This window comes from Numida meleagris, chromosome 1 (genome assembly GCF_002078875.1).
Source record: "Numida meleagris isolate 19003 breed g44 Domestic line chromosome 1, NumMel1.0, whole genome shotgun sequence".
In the NCBI taxonomy this organism is placed as follows: Eukaryota; Metazoa; Chordata; class Aves; order Galliformes; family Numididae; genus Numida; species Numida meleagris.
In genome coordinates, this window is record NC_034409.1 from 187538389 (window position 1) to 187562062 (window position 23674).

The window sequence follows — 23674 nt, forward strand, 5'->3', positions numbered from 1 at the left end:
GAAGGAAGGAAGGAAGGAAGGAAGGAAGGAAGGAAGGAAGGAAGGAAGGAAGGAAGGAAGGAAGGAAGGAAGAAATTATTTTCCAGCATATTTTAAAAGAACATAAGACCAGAAACAAAGTTCTTGCTATTGTTGCCTTGAAAACAGAGGGACTTCATATCTCAGTTCAGCACAGCATATAAGTGTCTAAATAAATTCTGAGGCAATCCAATTTCCATTTTAGCCAAAATACTCATGTACTTAAATTTATTCAAGTCAGTTGAATCGCCCATGCAGGTTACTGCTGAGTGAAAACTGAGCGAGGCAGCACTTCCCACAGCATGCTGGCTCACCTAAATACTGTAACAAAATTGATATATTCTATTAGAATCTGTGGAATAATTCAGCTATGTAGAACCCTGGCTCATAAAGTACAGAATACAATGCACTCTATAATCATGCCAGGATAGTTACAACTGATGTAAGAAATATGAGAGAGATTTTGCCTTTTAGGAGGAAGGTCAGGGACACAGAGATTTACCAGTAGCTGCTGCTATCTTCAAAGCAAACGAGCGGCTGGATTAATTAAGGAAAAATACTATCCTTTAAGGGCTTCTAAACTTGACTATCTTCATCTGAGTTTTCTGATTACTGATTTCAAGAAACTGTACAGACATCCTTGAAAAGCTGATAATGGCTTCATTCAAGTTGTAAGAACAGAACCCTTAGGCATTTGTTAGAAATATAGTAGGTGACAACTGGTAATGATTATTTATTCCAGTCTGTTCTGTGCAATATGGTGCCCTACAGAGAGACCCAAAGCAGTCTAGTACAGCAGCAAAGAGCCCCAGAAGACCAAATGACCCTGTCAGGATGCATTAGCCCACTTGCACCTCCTGGAAGAAACTACTTGGAATCAACCATGGTCTCAGGAACGAGAGACTGATCTGTGCTCCACGGGACAACGATGAAACTAAATCTGCAGTAATCCATGGGTCTTAGTTATCATCCAGACACTTTCAGACATCAGCAACCTATTAGGGTGGTAGCCCTGGTTACACAAATATAGTTACCTTGCTTTCTACTGCAGAAAAGCTAACATTAGCAAATCTACTGTTTTTTTAGCTATTTTCTCAGCAAAGCTAAAACTGATATGGAATTTAGTCAAAGCTTAGAAATCAAGATATAAATAATATTATTAAGGGAGAATCAACACAAAGCTCCACAGGTATCAGCTAAACAAGATAAGTGAAAGAAGCACTGAACGTCCACTTTATTTCTTTGCTTCTTCTTTGTCCATCCTTTTCAGTCCTATATAAAGGGATCAATGCTTTATTTTTATTTTTAAAATTTTTTTTTTTTAGTTTCAGAAGTCACAAGAACACAACACTTAAAGCAGGAACACAGTATTATAGGTGGCAAGTTGAAAGGACTGACTGTTCTTCTTTCTTAATGATATCAGTGAATCATAATATAAATACATTACCTGACCCCAGGAGAATCAGACTAGTCCATTCATTAGGGAAGACTTCCACCTCCACTTTTATTTTTCTGATTCTCACACACCCCCTTCCCATCCCATGGTAAATAAAATGTACAGTATACAAGGGTAGAAAATGGGATTATCGGTACTGGCTCATATAATTTCTTTGCATTATTATTATTTTATTTACTTTTCAACCATGAATGAAGAATAAAGGAACTCAAATTTAATAAAGCAGTCTTCAAATCTGCCTTTCCAATTACAGAGTGCAGAAGTAAAACTAAATGCCAGTGATATACATGTTCCGAGGGGCATACTGTTTCTTTAACTATAATGATCCTTAGACACACGATCCAATTTCTGTAGCAAAATCATATATACCCTCAGGCCTCCTTCTGACATTGTAAACTACTATAAAGTTATTGTTATGCCCAATTTAAAAATAAAGGGATAAAACAGCAAAATCTCAGATCTCATTTGCAAATCATGGTTCTTTCTACAAACTAGTGTCATAGAATCATAGAACAGTGTGGGTTGGAAGGGACCTCAAATACCATTTATTTTCAGCTCCCTGTCAAGAGCGAGGATACCCCCTACCAGCTCAGGCTGCTCAGGGCCCCATCCAGCCTGGCCTTGAGCTCCACCAGGGATGGGGCATCCACAGCTTCTTCGGGCAGCCTGTGCCAGGGCCTCACCTTTCTCATAGTGAAGAACTTCTTCCTTATACCTAATTATACATTTTAGTTGAAAGCTGCTACCCCTTATCCTGTTTCTACACACCCTGATAGAGTCCCTCTCCATCTTTTCTATGGGACCCCTTTACATGCTGAAAAGCTGCTTTGAGATCTCCACAGAGTCGCCTTCTCTCCTCCAGACTGAACAAACCTAACTCCCTCAGCCTGTCTGTGTAGGAGAGGTGCTTCAGCCCTCTGATCATCCCCATGACCTCCTGTGGACATGCTCTGACAGGTCCATGTCCTGGAGCTGGTGGCCCCAGAACCAAGCATAGCACTCCAGGTGTTATCTCATGAGAGTGGAGTAGAGGGGGAGAATCACCCTGCTGGTCACTCTAGAGAGAACATCAAGTGATTATGAAAATATGTTTGATGAAAGCACCAGCTCATCCTAATTCAAAATTCGACCCTTATGGGTTTTATAATGAAATTCCATATATATCACAGAACAGTTACTGGCTGAAGCATGGCTGATAAAATTACGGTTTGGGTGAAAAATAATTTATGAATGACATGACAGAAGCTGAACTTAATAAAAATCTGAAATTGTAGGAACAATTTTGATTTATATATATTTGCAGATATTGCTACAAAATGTATTTAATGTGAAGGCATTATCTGGAATAGATTTAACCTCACTTCCAGCTAAAGCAGACTTTTCCGTCGTCTTGAGAGAAGCAGATAAAGACTGAAACCAAAGAGTTGCAGATCCAAGAGAGAAGACAAACACCTTTATACTCTTAATTCTTTAGCAAGTGGCATTAATATATAACAATTAAATAAATTGTGGAAAAAATACAATGTTTTTCCATTAAATTGCTGTCCTGGTGACATCCCAACCTTTCCTATGCAACTCTGAGCAGGTCGCTTAGCTTCTTTTTCATAATCTTCAGAGGATGACAAACCCAGCTACTTCCCAACTCTTTTGTCCTCTGTCTGAGGCAAGCCTGCACTTTGTTGCTCATCTAAGGAACAATGCCCAGTGCAACACCTAGGTATACTGAGCATAAATAACAACTAATGAACAAAAGCAGCTCTCTGCCTTCTCCTGGCTTAATTCACTCAGCCTTAGAAGTGAGAGATGAAGGCCAAGCCCTCCCACCACTCGCAAAGGTGTGTGTGTGTGTGTGTGTGTGTAAAGATGGGGAACTAAACGCTTGCGTAGCATTTCTGTGAGTAAATACAGCCAGATGGATGCTTCCTCCACCTGTGCTGGCAAACCAGTTTCCATGTGTTGGTTGTACAGAGCCTGAAGGCTGGAGCAGGCTGAGCTGACGAGTCCTATGAGAAGCAGGGTGTGCGGAGTTCAATCTACTGCTGCTGAGCCTGACAACTTACACCAGCAATCAGCCTGACTTTCAGCCAAAGATGGAAATACAAATCCTAGGAGTACTTTTTTCATTTAAGTATATATGTAATTTTTTGAACAATGTAATGGAAAACCAGTGTGTCCTGCAGCAGACCACCAGTCTTCAACCCACACCTTCTGGCATGAGGTTTTGGAGAGTGACATGAAATTGTGTTAGCTGCCCCCACAGCTCCCTGTATTCTCCTTTGGATCTTTGCATCAGTTTTGGCCTAGAAAGAGTAATTAATATTTCCAAGAGAAAAGTCAAACTCTAGTGTGTTCCCTCCTAAATGACAGAGCAGAGAAGAAGCAGAGGAGCAGCAGAAAAAGCCTGCATGCAGCAGGCCCTGCTTACTCCTTCTAGATGGCCGCAATATCTCAGTCACTTTTTTGATTTCCTTGTCCAGGAGAAACTAAGCACTAAGCCCTTGTCCTCCAAAAGGCGACAGCCATAGGGGATTGCACCAGAAAGGATGGAGGAAATTCCTCCCCTGTATATGGAAGAATACGGAGTCCAGTGGTGGTTTAGTAGGTAGCCTACTGTAATGCTGTCAAAAGCTTCAGCTCCCATCCAAGAAGGCTTAAGGTCACATAAACTTGACTTACAGGTATGTTACCAGAGGGCTTCCATTTCATTTCCCAAAGACAAACTGAAAGCAAATTGTCAGGGAACAATTCAGATTTCAGAAAACACTCCTGAACTTCAGAATGGGTAACTGCCTGAAATGATGGTGAATTTCCATAGTGTGTTAATAATACGGCTGTACTGAGACTGGAGATACAGCCAGCACAGCTGCAGATCTGTCATAAAGACACATGCGTTTCTTGTCCATTGTCACTGCTTTAGTTACTCATGGATTTTTTTAATGTAACAGTCATACTAACTAAATGTCAATGTATTAAGAAGTATGCATAATAGAAACAGATTTGGAACTCAAGCCAGTGACTGGTAACAATATCAGTAAAAAGTATTAGCACAGCAGCTCCTTATCATGCACAGCATCTCTTCTCCCCTCTCACCAGGTTTCATCTATGACTGTAATTTCTATTTTGGAAGTTGTAAGTCAGAAAAAGACAGTTTACTGCACACTATATAATTAGGAATGGAAAAATCCCTGCAGCCTTCAGACTTCTAGAAGAAAATATATTTAGAATCACGAATATGTTCCTATCTACACAGTTTCAATAGAGGATACATCAGCATTTGCTTCTTTTCTTTTATCTTTTTTTTAAAAAAATACATTTTAAAGGTCTTAAGCTCAGCTGTAAGACTTCACTCCAGGCAAAAACTTGGCTAAAAAGCAGTTATCTGTTGTTTAAAATATTTTGGATCATTTCTGCATTCTATCTTAGTTCCGAGAACTTCCTGGAGTGAGGATGGGGCTCTCCTCCAGTTAACCCTTTTCCACCACAATGAGCAGATTCTTTTATCCTTTTAGGCAGTGTGACTTTATGAGGTATGTATTTCTTTGGAGGTGCTTATATACACCTCTTCATTAAAAATATCTAGCAAGATAATATCTACAATCCAAGAGAGTCTGAACCCAAAGACAACTCATGTCATATCAAACTGGTACAGTGAAATCCAAAGCAGGGTTAGCCACACCAGCACATCCACTGGCAGCAGTAGATTAGCATGGAAAGCCATCTGAAACAATGTTTACCATACACCTACAGCCAATTATAATGGGTAAAAGGTCACATCATGCCACTCTGGAACTTAGAGCTCATTTAGAGTTAGCTTGCACTCCTGCAGAACCCGCCATGCGGTGACTAATTTCAAGAGAGGGTCCATTAGTGGCTACTACGAGAAATAAAACTAGGGAAGAGAAAAAGACAGTTGCAACCCTGCAGTGCAAAAACCTCTCTTACATATTACAGTCAGAGACCTTGGTCCTTGAGAGCAAGGTGGCTGCATTACTATCTAGCTCCCTGGCCAAACCTCACCAACCACATCCCCCCAAGGGACAAGGATCCACCCAGAATCCAGTCCTTTGCCCAGTGGGAACACTTCTGTCCCTTGATGCTCATACTGCAGGGAAGATCAGAGCTAAGCTGTGTGAGTGAAGGTGTTTCCAAGGCTGCAAAGATAAAAGCCACATGAAGCCATAAGCCAGGCCAGAGGTCCACTGGGCCTGCTGTTTCTTTCCAAAAATGGTATAGGAAAAGCCTAACAATTTCTACCCAGAACACATTTTCAGATGCTGATGACTCTGGGGTTTCCTGAATCACTCTTTTAAATTTAATAGCCTGAGATAGGTTCCAAAAATTCATTTAATTGTTTTCAAAACCCACCTACATTTAACATCCACAGTGTATTCTGTCAGTCAATTCCAAGGCTTTGCTACCAGTTAAATAAATAAATATCTTTATTTGTTGTCCCCAAATCCTGTCATTAGAACGGAGAGCAAACATTCATCCCTAGTCATTCTCAATGCTCTGTTTCTCTCCTGTGGTTACAAAATGGGACATAATCTCTTGCCTTTCATAACTGATTTTTCATCAGAAGAAGAAAGGCCCTGCTAGACAAACTATTCAAGGCAAAGGATTGCAGCTGATCTAGTGGCCACAGTACTTACCACGAATGATAACATTTCGGAGATGGACATCCCACCCCTAAATCTTTCTATTTATCTGAATGCTCTTAGCTGTACCTACAGATTTATAACTGAACTCTGAAAAAAAATGCAGTTCACGTGAAAGTTGTTTTTACTATGCTATGTTTCTTGACAGACATGACATTGTTTTACACTGAAAAAGATTTTCCAGATAAGGTAAAACAAGTCATTTCATTCTAATGTACTTGGAATTAAAATAATAATAATAAAAAAGAATAAAATACATAAAATAAAAGGTTAGTTAGGGAAACAAAAATCAAAACAACCATCTGCTGCCTCATTATCCAGTCCTGCCTTCTAGAAAAATGATTCCACCACTGAAGCTTTTCCACTTTGCATGATGTATTGCTCTCCTTAAATTGCAGGCAAAATCTCCCATTATTCAGGAAAGCATCCTCAGTACAAGACTAAAAAGAAATTCTGCCTCTTCCTTTGACTTTAGATGTATTACAGAAATTGTACCAACAACTGAAACTAATGTAGATTCCCCTGATCATTCCTCATGATATCCACAGAGAGGACACTGGTTCACAGCCTGTACCTAACTCTCCAAGCAGCACACTCACCGCTAAACCTCTCTGACTCAGCTTATATTTCTTGTCTTTCAGGAAGCGAAACAATTTTGGAAGGAAAGAATAAAATACGTTTAGTTCATTGTCCCTCCAGTTTATTGGTCTGACAACTTCTCTGGAAGCTGTGGGCTTATATTCTGCAGAGAGAGAAGGACAGAGAATGCAGGTTTCCCTTCAGAGGTGAGCTGAAAGTGATATAGCCACTACTTTTGTGAATGAAGGAAGCTTTGACTTATTCTTTTCCCTTTGCCACTGAAAGGAATTTGGACCTACTTTTGCATCAAGAAGTATTTGCTCAGCTGTAGTATTGTATACTGAAGTGTTTTTAGACCTGAAGTTTGCAGCTAGCAGATTTTTATGAGGTTAGGCAGCCAACACCCCATTGAGAAACGCTCACAGAGACTCTAGACTTAAAAAAGCAGCTTATTGAAACAATTACAAGACAAATAAATAAATGGTATGATTTAAACAAATTCCCACAACAACTGAAAACTTAAAAAAAATTTACTACTGCCTAATGCACTACGAGTTTACATTTTAAATTGCTCATTTCCAGAAGAAATTTGGTATGCAGTTAACCTGAGTCAATTCTTAGTCATGTGTTACTAAAATTTTAAAAGTAATACTGCAGAACAACAATTTGACCTTATTATTATTATTATTCAAAGCTGTATAAAAGCTGAAGCTTCATAAAACTGTATGAATGCTCACTGCATTATACTGACTTGGAAGTATTTGAAAGTTATTCATGATGACCTCGTGAAACATGGATAACAATATCCAGGAGCTAAACGTGGTGGTAGATTCCACAATAACTCTGAATATCACTGTATACATCTTCATCTTCACTTTTGGGAAAAATATACTGCCACAATTTCTTATATGTCTGCTCCGGGTTTGAGTTAAGTAAACAACAACACTACAAAAACTGTCATTCTTGGTTTGTCTGATGAAATCTAGAGATGTTTGGGATGCTTAAACCCAATGTGGAGTGAGAAGAGAAGAAAAATCCCATTTGGTTACGCCTCCCAGAGCTTCCTTACACACACTTTTAGAATGGGAAGTAGTCATTAGCTAAAAGCAATTCATCTTGCGGGGTGTAGCTACAGAGTTGAGAGGGAGGAGTAGCTAGCACGCATTTGATTTACACACAGATTCAAGCATTAACTTTTTTGAAAAGTCATGTCTAAATACGCATATGAGTACCTCTTTATTTTTCTTTCTTCATCATATATATCCTGAAAGCAGAATCAGAGCTTGTTATACATAATATACTTGGAAGTACAGCTTTAATTTGTTTATGGTGAAATGATTTTCTGCATCAAACTTCCAGGTACTGGTAGCTAGCATAACTTAAGGCAAATTTACTCTCATTTGCTAGGTAAACTACACCTATAATAATTTTGTACAGAGTTTATGATCTTTTACTTCACATATTATTCTTTTAAGACATTTCCTGCATACTGTAGGCTCCCTTCCCCTAGAATACGCAAGATCCAGTTCAAGCAGAGTTAGGAACTGTGATCCACAAATGTATGCCCAGGAAAAACTGCTGGGCTGCGGATGAATTCTTCCCTTCCCCAGACACATCAGTATAAAACATGAAAATCAATATATTTCCACCCATAAAAGACCATTTTGTACTTATCAGACCTGAAATTCCTGCCTTAAGTTCCTTGAAACCAAGTACAAGCTTACTGAACACCATAGATCTGAAAGAGTGGAGAGCAGACACATGGGTTAGGTGATTGAGGTTAGCAGCTCTGCCAAAGGTAGTTAGTAACCACTGGCCTGGTGAGTAATTGATCAGCCACTGGGCCTGATGAGCCCACTTATTTATTTAAATGTTTGATTTTGATTGCAATCTCATGACAGCGAGAGGACAGCTACATGTAGGGAGGGAGGGTAGGACGGGGAGGGGGAGCAGAGGGTGGGTAGGAGGATTCCCTACAACAGGCTCTCAAACTTCAGTCTGATTTTCTTTATTAACCTCCTTCACAAGACATGTATACTATTCTAGTACTATTCTCTTATTCATTCCTCAAAAATGACAGTAAGATTTAAGTTACTCCCCCCGCGCTTTCCGTCTCTCATCCAGCTAGATCCTCAGCTTTGGGATCCTCAGCTCTTACCACATTTTTCCATTCCTCTGTCCGTTCTCTAACTCCCCAGTTATCCTCAGTCTCTCTGCCTCTGGTGCGATGCTTTCCTTCTGAAACCACTGTCACGAGCAGCCAAGCGCTGAAGTTCCGAGAGTGCCCGGGCTCTGTCAGCGCTTCGGCTCCAGCAGCCGGCACAGACAGCAGCCTCTAATGGTGGCCAGAAGGAAAACTTCTGCTCACAGACTGAATATTTCTGTCTGCCTCCAAAGCCAGAGGCCAAAGAAGTGGGACAGCGGAGAGGCAAAGGAGAAAAACGAGGCGTAGGCAGCTGTGGGACGTTGTGAGAGGGAGGTGTTGGGATAAAGAAATAGGAAAGGAAAACAAAGCCCTGTAAAGCCTGAGATGAATGAAGGAGGCACCAGGAAGCCGCAGAGCTCCTCCCAGCTGCAGGCTGCTCTGCAGGTCGTGGATGGTGCCCCAGGGCAGTCTCTGTAGGTGTGGAGGAGGCAGGGACCTCTCCCAGGCCTCACTTACCCTCTGAGCCCTCCAGTTTGGCTGGCTCTGGTGCCGTGGGGGGTTCCGAGGCCCAGAGCCTCCAGTGGTGCTCCAGTGAGCGCAGAAGGCCGAGGTGCTGCCTTGGGCCCCAGGTACGCTTCAGCTGCTGAACACACCAAATGCTTGGTTGTTCCTCACCTGTGGTTAAAATCCTCCCACCTGACACTAGTGCTGTTTGAAGCATATTCAGGTTTGTGCAGGAAAACCAGTTACAACAGATAACCCACGAGGCAATTCCATACTCAGTATTTTTACAGGCACTTTTCATCTTTGGCGCTTAAAGTGCTTTGCAAATATGAACTCGTTGCAGCTTCACAACAAGCCCTGCGAGGCAAAGATAATGATCACTGTACCTATTTTACAAATGGGGAAACTTTAGCACAAAAGAAGAAAAGTGTTACCACAGATCAGGCGGAGCAAGCCGAGAGGAAAACTACGCAGTCCTGCACTAACAAGTAGAAAACACTCCCTTCCGCTCGGGTTTGATTAAGAAGAGCTCTTCCAAACAAAGGTGTAGCATTAAAAAAATGAAAGAGGAGAAAACATGTCGTTCAAGTTCTGTAAGAAACTTCAGCAGCTTCAGAACGTTTGGTGCCATTAGGCTCTGTGCTTTGAGTAAGTGAAAAAAAATCTTGCTTTTTGCAATGACATGATTCAGAGTAACACGCAGAAGCGCATAATGCAAACAACACATCCAAACAAAGTACTCCTGCATCTTGCGAGACTGATACTACAACTTGCATGCAACGAGGAGATACATTTCAAATCCCTGCTTGAACTTCTGTAGTAAGAGTGGAGTGAGGAATGTGTCAACAGAGATCAGGAATGGGCAGGAAACATAGTTTGGCTGAAGCCTGAAACTCCAAATGTTTATCTAAACTGCAGCCGAGAGTTTTGACAGTGCATGAAATAACAGACTCTCTGTCTCACTGTGCGTTAGCATTTCTGGTTTTGGCTGTCAGAAGCAAAAAGCCAACGGAGTCTTTTCTCCAAAGTTTTAGAATCAAACCTTTGCTGTTTTTAAGTAACTTAATTTTTCTTTTTTTTTTAATGACAGCTTAAGTCAATTCCCTTTTCATCCAAAATCTTATTTTCAGATTCAGTGGGAATTGAGAGATGAAAAATTCAGCATAACCCCAGAGGGTTACACCTGCTGAACATAGGAACAGATGTGAAATATTTTTTCCTTGACTAATGCTACACTCGATAGAGAGCTAATGATTTCTAAGGTGTATAACCACAGAAGGCTTCTTACACTGGATGAATTATCACTGAGCTATTTAAATCATAACTGCAGCAGCAGTGCAAACATGCTGAGAAAATAATCACTTGGACTTGGCTGCAGAGTGCTGTTCTGCTGCTGCAGCCCTCCGGGGCTATTGACATTTCTGCTGGGATGTTCAGTGCCGCTGCATGAAATACCTCGTGCAAAGGGCTTTATAAAACTGCAAGATACCTGAAGTCCTAATAATATGCTATTTTGCTTTGCGTTATTCACAAGCAGAGGTTTCAGTTAGTGGGAGACAGTTCAGAAACTTACTGGGAAAGAAAAGTATCCTTTGCTTTAAAAACAGAAGAAAAAACAAACAACCAAACAAAACACTAAAAAACTTCAAGAATGTCCATCGCTATTTTCTATAGAGAGATCATTAAAATTCATCAGTTTTGAAGCCCACAAGACAGAGAAATCCATGGCTTTTCTCCCCATTAAATTCTATTTCATTTACCTAGGAATTTATCTGTCAAAACACTATTTTCCATTTCTCCCTTGCACTGTAGAAGAGATTCTTTTTGGAGGCTATCAAATTATTTTCAAAGTAGAAAAAGCGGAAGTACAATCAAATTCAAAGACATATCGGGGCTCTGCTGTACCGAATGAGGAATGCAAAATTCATGTAGGGAGAAAGAAGAAAAAAGATTCAGCAAAAGAAAAGTGAAGTGGTGAAAGCAGCAGTGGTGAAGAGAAAATTTAGTGGCAACATATTCCATTGATGAAAAGAAGTGTAGGCTGATAATTTAAAATGTGGGTCATGGTAACCAGTGATCAATTGAAAAAAAAAAAAAACAAACATATAAAAATTCAGTTTTTCTTTTGTGACTTGCTTTTCCTTCTTGTAGGGCCCCTGTGATAATTCTACCTATTTTATATCACAGTACCTCAAAAAGCAATATGCACAGATACACAGACAAACACTGTTAATAAGATCAAACTTCCTAACACAAACCAGGACAGAATGAGCAGTCAATAATTTGCGATGTAATTTATGACTGGAAAGCAAACATGTTTTACCTAATGGGGTGAATGTCTCTTTATTAACTTACTACTAAATTACGTACTGAACTAATAGCATTGTCAGAGGCCTGTAAACAGTACAGATATGAATCAGTGTTTTGTGGCAGTGCAGTAATTACAATAACATCCTGAACAAGCTTTATATCTTTTCAAGGTACATAGACCTGGTACTGATAAGCTTCATACAAGATCAAAAGTTAACAAACGGGAATTTAGGCAGTGAATCACAGAGCAGACACACTTCTGTTTTGATATAATGATGGTGAAATACAGCCAGTTTCCCCGATCTGGATTAGAGACATGGCACGTTTCTCCATTACTTCTTTCCTTTGAGTTTCTCAGGCAAATTGCATAAAGTAGCTACACCAGTGTGCTTCTTAATTCTAATTTTCAAGCACTGAATGAACAGCATGAATTTGTAGTGCTTCCTCCCTGGTTCATCCTTAGTGAGACAGCGAAATAATAATAAGGATAAAACAATCTGATCAGAATGTAGTATTTGCCTTTAAATTCATTTTTTCTCAGTTTTATTTTTATGAGTATGATATGCATGAGAAATCTTCTTATTGTTAGAGTTCCTCTCTTACTACATAAGTCTAGGTAAACTTATAATCCTTTGACACATCACAGTGGGTTAGTTGATAACTGAAGAGAACACAAATCTAATTTGTTCACAACCTTTGCTGGTAGGCATTTAACTAAAGACTGCAAGGCACAGAAATAGGAGAGAGGGAATCACTATTCTATTCCAAGCTTTCTGCCTGATTTACTAGATAACTGAGGGCAAGTTATTTAGACTCTTGTCTCCTCCGATTAGCATGTGTGTTATGTTCCTTTACCAACAACAGATCACTTTGAGAATAGGGGAAAAAATCCACTGGGGCTGACTATTATGATGCTGGTAGAACAAGGCAGCATGCCTTAAAAATGCTGCAGTTACATAACCCAAAAGTTGCTGACAACCAGTAGAGTAATATCAAGAAAGACACATTTGCAAAGGAAAGACAAATGTGGCACACCTTTAATGGTTTTTAAGCTACAGAATTCTGATGTCTGGGGTACATGTGCTGATTCTAATTAGTCTGCCAAAGTTAACTGGCAGTAGATGCAGTTTTCTCAATGTGGTTAAGTTCTCCTTACAAATACTCATACTCCCAAGAAAATAAGGTTGATAGGTGCACAAATGGGAAGAGACTTGAAACCAGTTTCCTAGAAGAAAGAATGAATGAAATAGCTACAGGTCCAGGCAGCTTACCAGGGCAGTATGCCTTCAGGCACAACCACTTTCTTCCTTTTTACTCACTTTTCACATCAACCCTCCTTCCTACTGACTGCAGCTCAAGCTCAAATACCAAAATAAACCTTGGTACATTAACCATTTAAATTCAAAGCTGTCAAAATCTAGCTCACATTCCTGTAAATAAACTCTTTTGCATACAGTCACACACACATAACAATCAGATTTTTGAATCACAGGTAAGATTCCTAGGACTACAGAACTGTTATAAAATACAATATTATAACCCTAGTTCTATCCACGATTCTTTTTTGCTTTCTACATTCTAAGACCCTTTAAAATTCACTTCTCCAAATTTACCTTCACAAAATAGAAAAGTGTATTTTCTGAATTTGGAAGAATTAGATCAGGAACTCATACAGTTCTCTCTTTCCTGCAGAGCGAACTTTGAGAAGAATACCTCCACCATCAGACTGGAATAGGACCGTGAGAGACAGTAAATAGAAATATATTTAACATATATATATTAAGAGTTTATGATTGCTGAAAATAAATTCATATTTTGAGTGTCTCTGCTCTTACATACTTGGACATAATTAACATACTTTCATTCTTTCATTTGTTCTTTTTTTTTCAATCAAAAAGGCAATACATTGTGCTTCTAGTTCCATATGCTGATTGCTCTTGGTTTCACAGAGTATGATGAATTTTTTAGACATATATGGCCTTATAGAAGCCAGAATATCACTTATGATCAAAAAAATATCAGTAGAAGCAACTGCTGAGATGGTATATTGAATTTGGATTCTTTAGGAAATTCAGTCAAACACTATATTTTTTTTATCTGACACAAACCTAAATAATGCAACAACAACAATAAATAAAAGATACCTAGGTATAAATTACTGCAATTCTCTTTCTTCTACATAGTAAAATAAGACTGAATTCAGATTTTTTTTATTAAAAAGAAGATGTTTGCCAATGGAGAACTGGCATTTGTGAGATAGAAACAGATATGTTTATGCATCAAATGTTTTAACAGATCAAACTGTTGAGATAAATTCTCCTTCAACTCAGTGGGAATGGTTACTACTTCTAGAGTTTTATATTCTGTCTGTTACTGACTTGAAACTCAAAGCTTCAGAAAAGCCCTGAATACAACATTCAGCAAAAACTAATTTTAATTTTCAGTTATTCTTGTCTAGTACATCAAATTTAGATAAAGTAATCAAATCCAAAAGCTAGAGGAGGCTTGAGTTGGATATTAGGAAAAATTTCTTCTCAGAATGAGTTGTGAGTTATTGGAATAGGCTGCCCAAGGACATGGTGGATTCACCATCCCTGGAGGTGTTCAAGGATAAGGTAGATGTGGCAATGGGGGACTTGGTCTAGAGTGGTCGCAGGCATTGGTTGATGGTTGGACTGGATGATCTTAGTGGTCTTTTCCAACCTTAATGATTCTATGATTTTATTTTGTATTCCATTAAGTTATTTACAAAAAAAAAAAGGAAAAGCAGATGTTTCCTAGGCAATATGTGGACATCATAGAAGATAGAAACCCACACTATCTATCATACCTACTTTTGATAAAAGTACTAATCTAAACAAAACAGAATCACAGAAAAACAGGAACTTAATCACCTTTTCTCCACTCTCACAATCAGGTTTTATATATAACATACAATCTACAGATTCAGAGAACAATTCAGGCTGGAAGAGATTTCTGGAGGACACCTAGTTCAAACTCCTGCTCAAAGAAGGACCAACATGAATATTAAATTTCTCAGGGCTTTGTTCAGAGGAACTCTAAAGACAAAGATCCTGCAGCCTAACTGAACCAACAGTTATAATGTTATTAAATTATTCTCACTAAAAAAAAATCCTCCCCCTTGCCACATACCCAACTGGAATTTCCCCTATTGCAACATGTGACTGTTGCCTCCAGTCTTTACTGTCCTCCATGCTGGCCTGCATTGCTGCCAGGCCATACTGCTGACTCAGGTGCAAATTATAGAATCACAGTATCATTTATGTTGGAAAGAACCTCTTGAGATCATTTCTTCCAGCCCTCCCTACTGAAGCAGTGTCCCGGAACATGACTGGTCAGGTTTCGAATGTCGCCAAGGATGGATACTTCACAGCCTCTTTGGGTAATCTATCCCAGTGTTTGACAACTGTAAGAAAGTGTTGTCATGTGCTCAGATGGAATTTCATGTTTTTTATTTTGTGTCTGTTGACTTCTACTCTATCACTGGGCACTACTGAGAAGAGTCAGGCACTCTCATTTTCATGCCCTCCCTAACTGTTACAGTGATAAACATAAATTGCCCATTAGGATTCCTGAGTCCTTCCCTACAAAGATGTTTTCCATCCTACCAAACTCAACCTCCGCTACAATAGTTACTCCTTTCCAGAGATTGAATTTGCTTTTGTTGGACTTACATGAATCTCCAGTTGACTTACTCCTCCACTTGTCAGTCCACTTATACATGTAAAAAAAATGCCAAGGTCTGTAGCATTAAGCCCACTTCTTTCAGGTCACTTTCACAATCTTGCTATTTAAGGAATTTAATTCAGCTCAATTACATCAAAAGGACTTCATATAAAATGCAGTAAACGTGATTTTACAGGTTTTTATCATTTAAGAACAAACAGTACATTTATAAGCCAGCTGAAACAGTACACACTGCTATATAATGTACAGTATTTTCATACAGATTCTGAAACATAAGTATATATTTTTTTTGTCCACAACCACCAATCTCCAGTTCAAAATTGGGTTACTGCTAGAAAGATGGATTATCACATTTCTTGGTGCATATTACTGTACATTGTTGAGTTGATGACCCTATTGAGTGGCCTTTGCTGATATGTACAATTAATTGTCATGTATGTCAGTGAAGACTGCCCCAGGATAGGTAGGCTTATTGGCAAAGATCACTGATACATACACTTTCAGGTGTTTCTTAAAACATGACAGGATTTTTTCCTTGCTAGCATCATCACAATGAGAAACCCTCTTAGCAGATAAAAAAAGGAATGCAGGAAACTTCTAGGAAAATCCTCTAAAATAAAATCTCACCATTGAAAACCTTTCAAGCTTGTTTATATGATGGAATCATAGAATCATTAAGACTGGAAAGACCTCAAAGATTATCTATTCCAACCATCAACCATCACCATGATGCCCGCTATGCAAGTAGCTCTCTTGCATTCCATCCAAAAAATTTTCTTGGAAGTCATGATGAGGTCTTTGAAAGACTTCTGCCCTTTCCTTATACAGAATTCTGGAAGAGCAATATTCTATAACAATGTAACCGTGTAGCTTGCATTTGACTGTAAGAGCGGGAAAGATAGGTTAATGCAAATTCTCATGTACTACAAAATTTTAGAAGAGCTTGTGGAAAACTGAGACAGGAAACAAAATCCTTTGAGTGCTGAGGAGGATACAGTTACTGAGAAGAAATTCAAGATACTCTGTAAAATAATTCATACCATGTGATATTCAGCTAAAAAATTGAGATTTTCTTACTACTGAGTATAAATCACACAGGATTAAGCCGATCCATTTCCCTAATGGCAGTTTTCTGAGACATATTTTGAGATGCTTGCAGTTTTCTTTGAACTAAAAAAAGTTCAACTGATCCAATTAGGACTAATTGCATCCAGATATTCTTTACTAACAATAGAGGAATTTGATGTAAAGGAGCTCTGCTTTCAAGAAAGAAGAGCAAAAAAAATACTATGCCAAAATATATGTTTACCAATTATTTTTACTACTGTGTTTAAATTTGAATTATAAAATTTTACTTCAAAATGTGCTAAAAAATACTGTATTCTAAGACTGCTATTAAAGTCTTAGCAATAAGATAAACTTTTATTGCAAAATACAAAGCTTCCCAGTTCTAATCCTAATATGGATTAATGAATTGCATTAGTACATCTTTTGTGAATTTAGAAGATCTTCTTAAGACTTTTACAACACAGTAATTACCAAATAATCATGAGTTAAATTTACAGTAGTTAATTAGCATAGAAATGAATTACAATATACTTGATTTCATATAAAGATAGTAAGAAAAATAAATGCAGTGATGCATTTAATTCTTAATAGCTTAAACCAGAAAAGCTTTCAGAAGTAATTAAAAACACTATTAAAAGATATTCTTTTTCTTTTTTGCAAAGGATTATTTCTTGTTTGTAGTAAGGTTTAGCACATCCTATGTACTTCATTGTGTCAAATTTGATTTCCAAACACTACTGTTTCCTGATGTTGTTTTCCATGACTCTTGTCTGGCCCAATGATGATGGATCACTACAGCTGAGCTAGCTGAAGGTCCTTTTAAGATTTGATTCTTCCGTTCTGTTCTAGACATTGACATTAGTAAAAGATGAATCATGACATAGGAATGCCTAGGTTTGTCTTCACTGACTCTTGGTGGATTCCAAGGTGACCAGCTTAGAGGCGGATTGCTGCATTTTAGTCACAAAATTACATGAGATTATTCCTCCTCCTTTTCTCTACAATCTTAATTGGTCATTAACTCTTCACACACTGCCAAGCATCCTGAATCCTCATCACTATAGAAGTAAAAATAACATTATTTTCCCAAAAGAAATATTCACAACTTACTCTAAAAACTGATCAACTTCCTATACTTTTATATTTGAGTTAAAGGACAAGGCTTTGGCAAAAATGTTTTTGTTACCATCTGGTCATATTTCATGAATTTTAGGCCATCTGTTTTTGGCAAAGAATCCCAGAGCTTAGGTTGCAGTGCTGAGATCATAAAAGCCTCAGAATTTTATCCCAAGTCTCTCCAGTTAAATTGCCTTTTTGGAGCATCAGCAGGCTTCACAACTGGCAGATGAATGTCAGTGTCTGTGACAGGCAGAAACCTTTCTGAATTAAATCCATAAGAAAGGGAAGAACAAGAAATTCTGTGGTACCTCTTGTTTTAAGACAAGAGCTACCAAGTATTTGAGAGACACAAATTCCAAGTGACCTCCAAAAATCCTCACCTTCTGAAGGTGACTTCAAAGACAAAACACATCTGTCATATTCTCACAGATGAAAAAAATAAAAATTTAAATAAGAATTTGAAAATGCAGATAAGCATACCTCACCACTGCAGTCAAGTAATAGGGAGCATGTACAAATAGCTACAGCTATTTAGGAACGTCTCTGAAGTTTGGGAACAGTTGGTTGCCTTAAAATATAACAAGAGTACATAGCTCTTCAGTCTATAACATATAATCATCAAAACTTTCTTGCTGCTAATGTCTTTTTCTTCCTCTGCATCTCTTGTACTAATTGAAGGGATTGGTACAAAGCTGGAGGTAGAACCAACCAATGTCCCTTTATAAAGGAATTAATTAACTTATTCAATTGCTTTACACCACTTAAAACAGTTTTCCTATCTTTGCAGAAAGGAAACTCTTGTCATATCATTTAGTCCTTCTAGCTCCATGAAAGATACAGGTCACACTTGACTCCTAGAGGACAATCTACAATAGCGATGCATTTTGTTTCCAAATATCTGTAGGGAGTTAACTTTTACCTGAGTCTTCCATCCTCTGCTGCAGCTCCTCCTGGGATAATCTTAGTAATGAATATCCCAGGGTCATCCCCAATGTGTGGGTTATCTGTTCCTCCAGCAATACTGAACCCCAGACCAGAATTCCCCTGAAAAAAATAAAGGAAATACATCAGCAAATGCTAGATTTCTACAGAACTTATTTGCAGTGGATGAACTAAGTATCCTGCTTTGTTTAAAGAAAACATTTTATTTGCCATTATCATACTTTCAGGTGGATGACTCAGCCAGAAAGAATTGTCAGTTAAAGAACAGAGGCTGCAAAAACAAAGAACTCCCAGAGTTAATGGAAGAGATAATATATGCTCCTACAGAAACTGGATTTGACCTAAATTTGTTTTCAAAGCAGTCACATAAATTAGCCTCTGAACTCCGATATGAATTTATCCAAGTCAATGAGAGCTAGAGGCTAAAAACACTTTAGAGCTCTAAAAAGACTTTTAAAAAGCCCTTCATTTACAAACAGAAACAGTGAGTAATGTTTAGCTCTGAAGTATTTTAGTACACCATTTTTTGTATAAAATACATCATTGTTCAGATTCACATGCATTTATTAAAAAAAAAAACACCAAACAAGAGCAACAAATGAAAACGAAACAAAAGCGTTTATTTCTTTCTACTGATTTGCTACAAGGAAATGTTTGAAATATTCATTTTGAAGGTCTACTCAATAATTTTATGTACTGCTACTACTACTTATGACAATATAATGAGACATAAATAGGCATGCATGCACATACATACACTTGCAAATGCAGTCACTGTTTATCACACAATTTTAACCAGCAATTTTAACCTATTTTTGGTAATATATCTTAATTACTACACTTTTTCTGTGTAAATTAATATTGATCAGATACATTCTTTTGCGATATAATAATAAATTCAGTGCAATATTGCACTATTTCTGTCTCCATCATCTGAAAGCATTTTTACAATTATGTGTTTAGCTTATCATAGTGTTACAATATTAATGATATTACATAATTTTCTCTGAAGTGGTTGAAATATGTCCAGAGCACTAAAAGATTGCTGCTGTTGTTACTGTTTTTTTTCCCCATTATTTCATTCAGCATCTCAAATACCTGAGGATGTTTTTCTTTGCTGCTGTTACTGGGACAGGTATCTGTTTCAGTCCTAATGAGAACAATAGCTAATAAAAGTAGCACCTCTCTTGTAAGAGGCAAACAATCTAAGGAAAAGTAGCAACAATAACTTATTTCTGTCTTTTGAAACTCTACTTCAGTTAGTAGGTCAGGCCTGTGTGCAAAAACCCACATGTTGCCTGTATGCAAGTGTATCAAATTCTCAGTTCTGTTATCAGTATTCTACATTCACAAGCAATGCAGTTCTCATTACTCAAGAGACGTCCATGCAATCTGCAGCTCTGTTATCAGCATATAATTGTGCATACATTTTCAGAACTGAACTAATTTACAATCCAAGCAGAAGGATTTAGAACTACACATATCTTAATGTTGCCCAGATAGCTAAATGAAAAATAGAACATTGTATATCTATAGAATACCTATATATGAATACATAACATTATGTACATATTTTCTGTAGAGTTAATAAACATCTCCAGGCCAGCATTATAAATCTGTAATTTAATTTAAAATTGCTTTCATCATCTCAGACTCAGATTATTTTTCTAGTATTTTAAAACATATCTAATTTTACAGTGCACTCAACACCAGTCTGCACTCTAAAAATATGGTAAGAATATTTTCCTGTAAGTTCTTCTATTTGCCATATTATTAATTGAGGTAATCTTCCAACACATAAGAATGAAAAAATGCATACACATACACACTTCAGGAAGTATGGAACGAAAGCCTTAAAACAGTGCTAAAACCAAGGACAACTTTCTAGAAGGTTTATTAGAATAAGTAATAAATAAATAAATAAATAAAATTGTTGATTTTATTCTGAAATCCAAGGAGATTTTTAAAGTATGCAAGAACCTATTGTTCTGAAAAGAGGTAGAGTCCCAAGTCCCCATATCAGGGGAAACAGGATTACGAAGAGAAACGTGGATATAATTTTTAGTTGAATAGGGAACACAAACAGCTACATCATAATAAAAGAGGGTGTCTGAAGAGCTTTAAAAGCTATCAAAGCTTGCCTGTTACGTGAGGTGTGCTTAGCTGGTACAGGTCTTCACATAAAGTTCATTAGAATTCTTAGCAGGAAATAATTTTTGAAAAAGTTTCACACTTTCTTTGCACTTTCTACCTCCTTCCATACTCTTTTCCATTAACTTTTTTAGAGGGAAAAAATGCAGCAACACTGACTGTAAACAGTGATGTGGTAAAACTTGTACAGAATTCTCAGGAGAATCAGTGCTAGCCCTTGATATTCATCCATTAATGTGCATCTGCTATGTTGCAAGACTATTCTGATTTTGCCCCTTGGGAATAACTTTTTAAAAGAAGAGGGCAGCACTTCTCACTGGTGTTATGTATCCAGAACATTTCAAGCAATTATTCAGGCTGCAGTCCCTGACTTGATCAACAGGATATACAGGCTCTCACACACTAGTTGGCTCAGCAGCTGGGTATTTCCCTGCAATGCTTTTCTGCACCAGAATGTGAGTTGCCAAAGTCAAGAGCAGTTACACTTTTGGCTTCTTTCATTATAGCTCTTAAAGGGTCTGCACTGGCTCCATGGACAAATCTTTCTTTGCACTTCAGGTCATGACCAAGAAGACTAGGAACATGGTGGTCATCACTCCTAAGTAACTGGCCTTCTAGATGCCTTGGGTTGAAAACTATCATAATATGAACATTATGGTTAAAACCTATCCCATTTCAGTTCTGAGTAGCAATACTGATGTTCAAGTCCCTTCCTTTCCCTCATTACCCTGTCTTCCTAGTGAACAGCTTCATCAGCATATGGTAGTTATATTAGAAACTCATCATAGTTAATGAGCTGTAACTTCAAGTATCAATTAAGTCTACTAGCATGACAGTTCCTGAACCCTTCTGCAAGGCTTAGCTCCCACCCCCTACTTTTTGCATCAACTTTGTCCTCATATCAGAAAAGTGTTTTTTTCTTTATCTTCACAACTTCCAAGCCTTTTATTCATGTATCTCCATCTCCCAGCCACTTTGAAAAAGTCTGCAGTCATTCAGACCCAAACAGCTGAACCATCACTTAGCCACAGCATTTTCCACAGTGATACGTTCATGCTTTCTCTTATACTGACTCTCATGGTTGGGAGTGGTTCCCCGTAAATATCTGTCATGTTAATTCAACGTCCTCCATCTGTTCCAAGCATTACTTTTCTTGAATGCTTACAAAGCAAGTTAACAATGAGCGCGGTGATGATGCAGACGAATGGTTTAATAATATGTAATGACAGCTGATACAGAAGAAAGAGGTATAAATCAATGGAAGTCTTCCTCATACGTCATACTCCACTGGTACTCCTTAACTGAGATTCACACTGAAGCCTGAATGTGCTTGCCTGCTTTTTTTCAGAATTCTTTGATAGAAGAGTTTTACCCCCAAATACCACAACATATATAGGGGCCAAAAAAATCTGAACAAGTCTTATAAGCAGATATACGAACTTCAGTGACATTGCTCATACATCATTATTCATATACCTAATATAGTTTTCCAGATCCAAATCATTTTATGTTCAATTTACATTATCGCTGAATTCTCTCTTGACCTAAATATTCCAATCTCTTTGTTCAAATTCTCAATTGCTACTACTATAAAAACCTCATATAATTAGCTTGTGACTATTCTGGGAAGACTTGCATAAAATTACTCAGCAAAAGATGTATGTTGTTTTTTTTTGTTGTTTTTTTTTTTTTAATTTTCAGTTTAGTATCTTACTAGCTTCCAAATTGCAGTTACACACACAGCCCTGCAAAAGGTGCAACACAGTCCAACATATCCAGTTTGGCCCAAATCAATAATGTTGCCTTAGTTTCTTGGCTTCTGACTCAGCTCAGCTTTCCTTCTTAAACACAGAAACATTGATAAAACAACCAAATCAAAATAATCTCTCCCAGCCCAGCCCCAGAGGCCTATTTCTTGTTCTCATCTGAAGGGAAAATCAATTCTTCTGCTTAAGGTTTACTACACAAGCTTGCCTTATTTATGCCTTTCTCATTCTGGGCTTTCCACTCCACAAGGATCACTTGAGCTGTTTATAGCTCACCCTGTGAAAGGAAGAAGCCTGGCCACTATTCTCCTGATCCTGGAGGGGCAGACCGCCTCTGACATAAGCACAGCATCACTTCAGAGTAATGCTTTACCTCCTGCCAACGCTGAAAGGAGATACTTAGGGTCAGAATGAGATGATGGATGATTCACACACCAGGGAAAAAAAAACCCAAACTTGCAAGTTCTGGCCAGTTTGAATCTCTTCCCTCAAGACTTGTTAAACTGCCAACACAAAGATCACAAAAATAAAATGAGAATCCCCAGCAGGTAATGGTTTTGGACAGCCATTAGACTCATCCTTCTTCTTTCTTAGGCTTCATCTTGAGCTCCTCTCCTTTTATACACCACAGCGAGGAGCCATATAGCAGACTGCATCTTTGTAGTTTGCAGCATTTCAGTTTTGTCACAGAGTAATCCTTAAAAGTGCTCCACTCTGACTTAGAGTTCAACAGGCTTAGGTTAACACTGAGAATGTATGAAGTTCTTTTCCCATGGCATTACAGCTCTCCATGGATGACAGCTTTCCATACACTTCTGCACATGAATTCCTCCTTCTTCTCTCTCATTTTTTCTTTTTCCTGCCTTTTACCTTACAGCAGAGTTTGATCACAAATTATATAAAGCCATTTGATCTTTAACAAAATTGCAGAAGAATATACACTCAAGACACAGAAATTAAATCAGAAGTGTACAAAACCAGAGTTGTTTCCTACATAAGGGTCAAGTATCTTGTATTTTACAACACTCAAAAGGCATAACACGGTCACACAGATGCTGTTTTCCATTTTTTTTTTTCATTATAATCAGTAAGACGACAGCAGAACTCAATGTTTGACACCATCTTAAGAGACTCTTTTTGAATGACTTAATTACTTCAGTGCTCCTGAAAGAATTTCTGGTAATGTTCTGAAGTGACATGATTTTGAAGCACTTTGGCATTTAAGTTATAACAATAATAGACTTGAGGTGCA

At 38.0% G+C, this 23674-nt stretch overlaps 1 protein-coding gene across 3 annotated transcripts in view; it reads right to left on the bottom strand.

Annotated features, from left to right (window-relative positions):
• Positions 1-23674, bottom strand: part of DLG2 (discs large MAGUK scaffold protein 2) — a 1019534-nt gene that overhangs the window by 328355 nt on the left and 667505 nt on the right. For all 3 annotated transcript variants that reach the window (XM_021382614.1, XM_021382609.1, XM_021382622.1), the window contains one exon: positions 18483-18607. In XM_021382614.1, coding sequence (XP_021238289.1) covers positions 18483-18607 — 125 coding nt within the window. The remainder of the gene's footprint in view (positions 1-18482; positions 18608-23674) is intronic.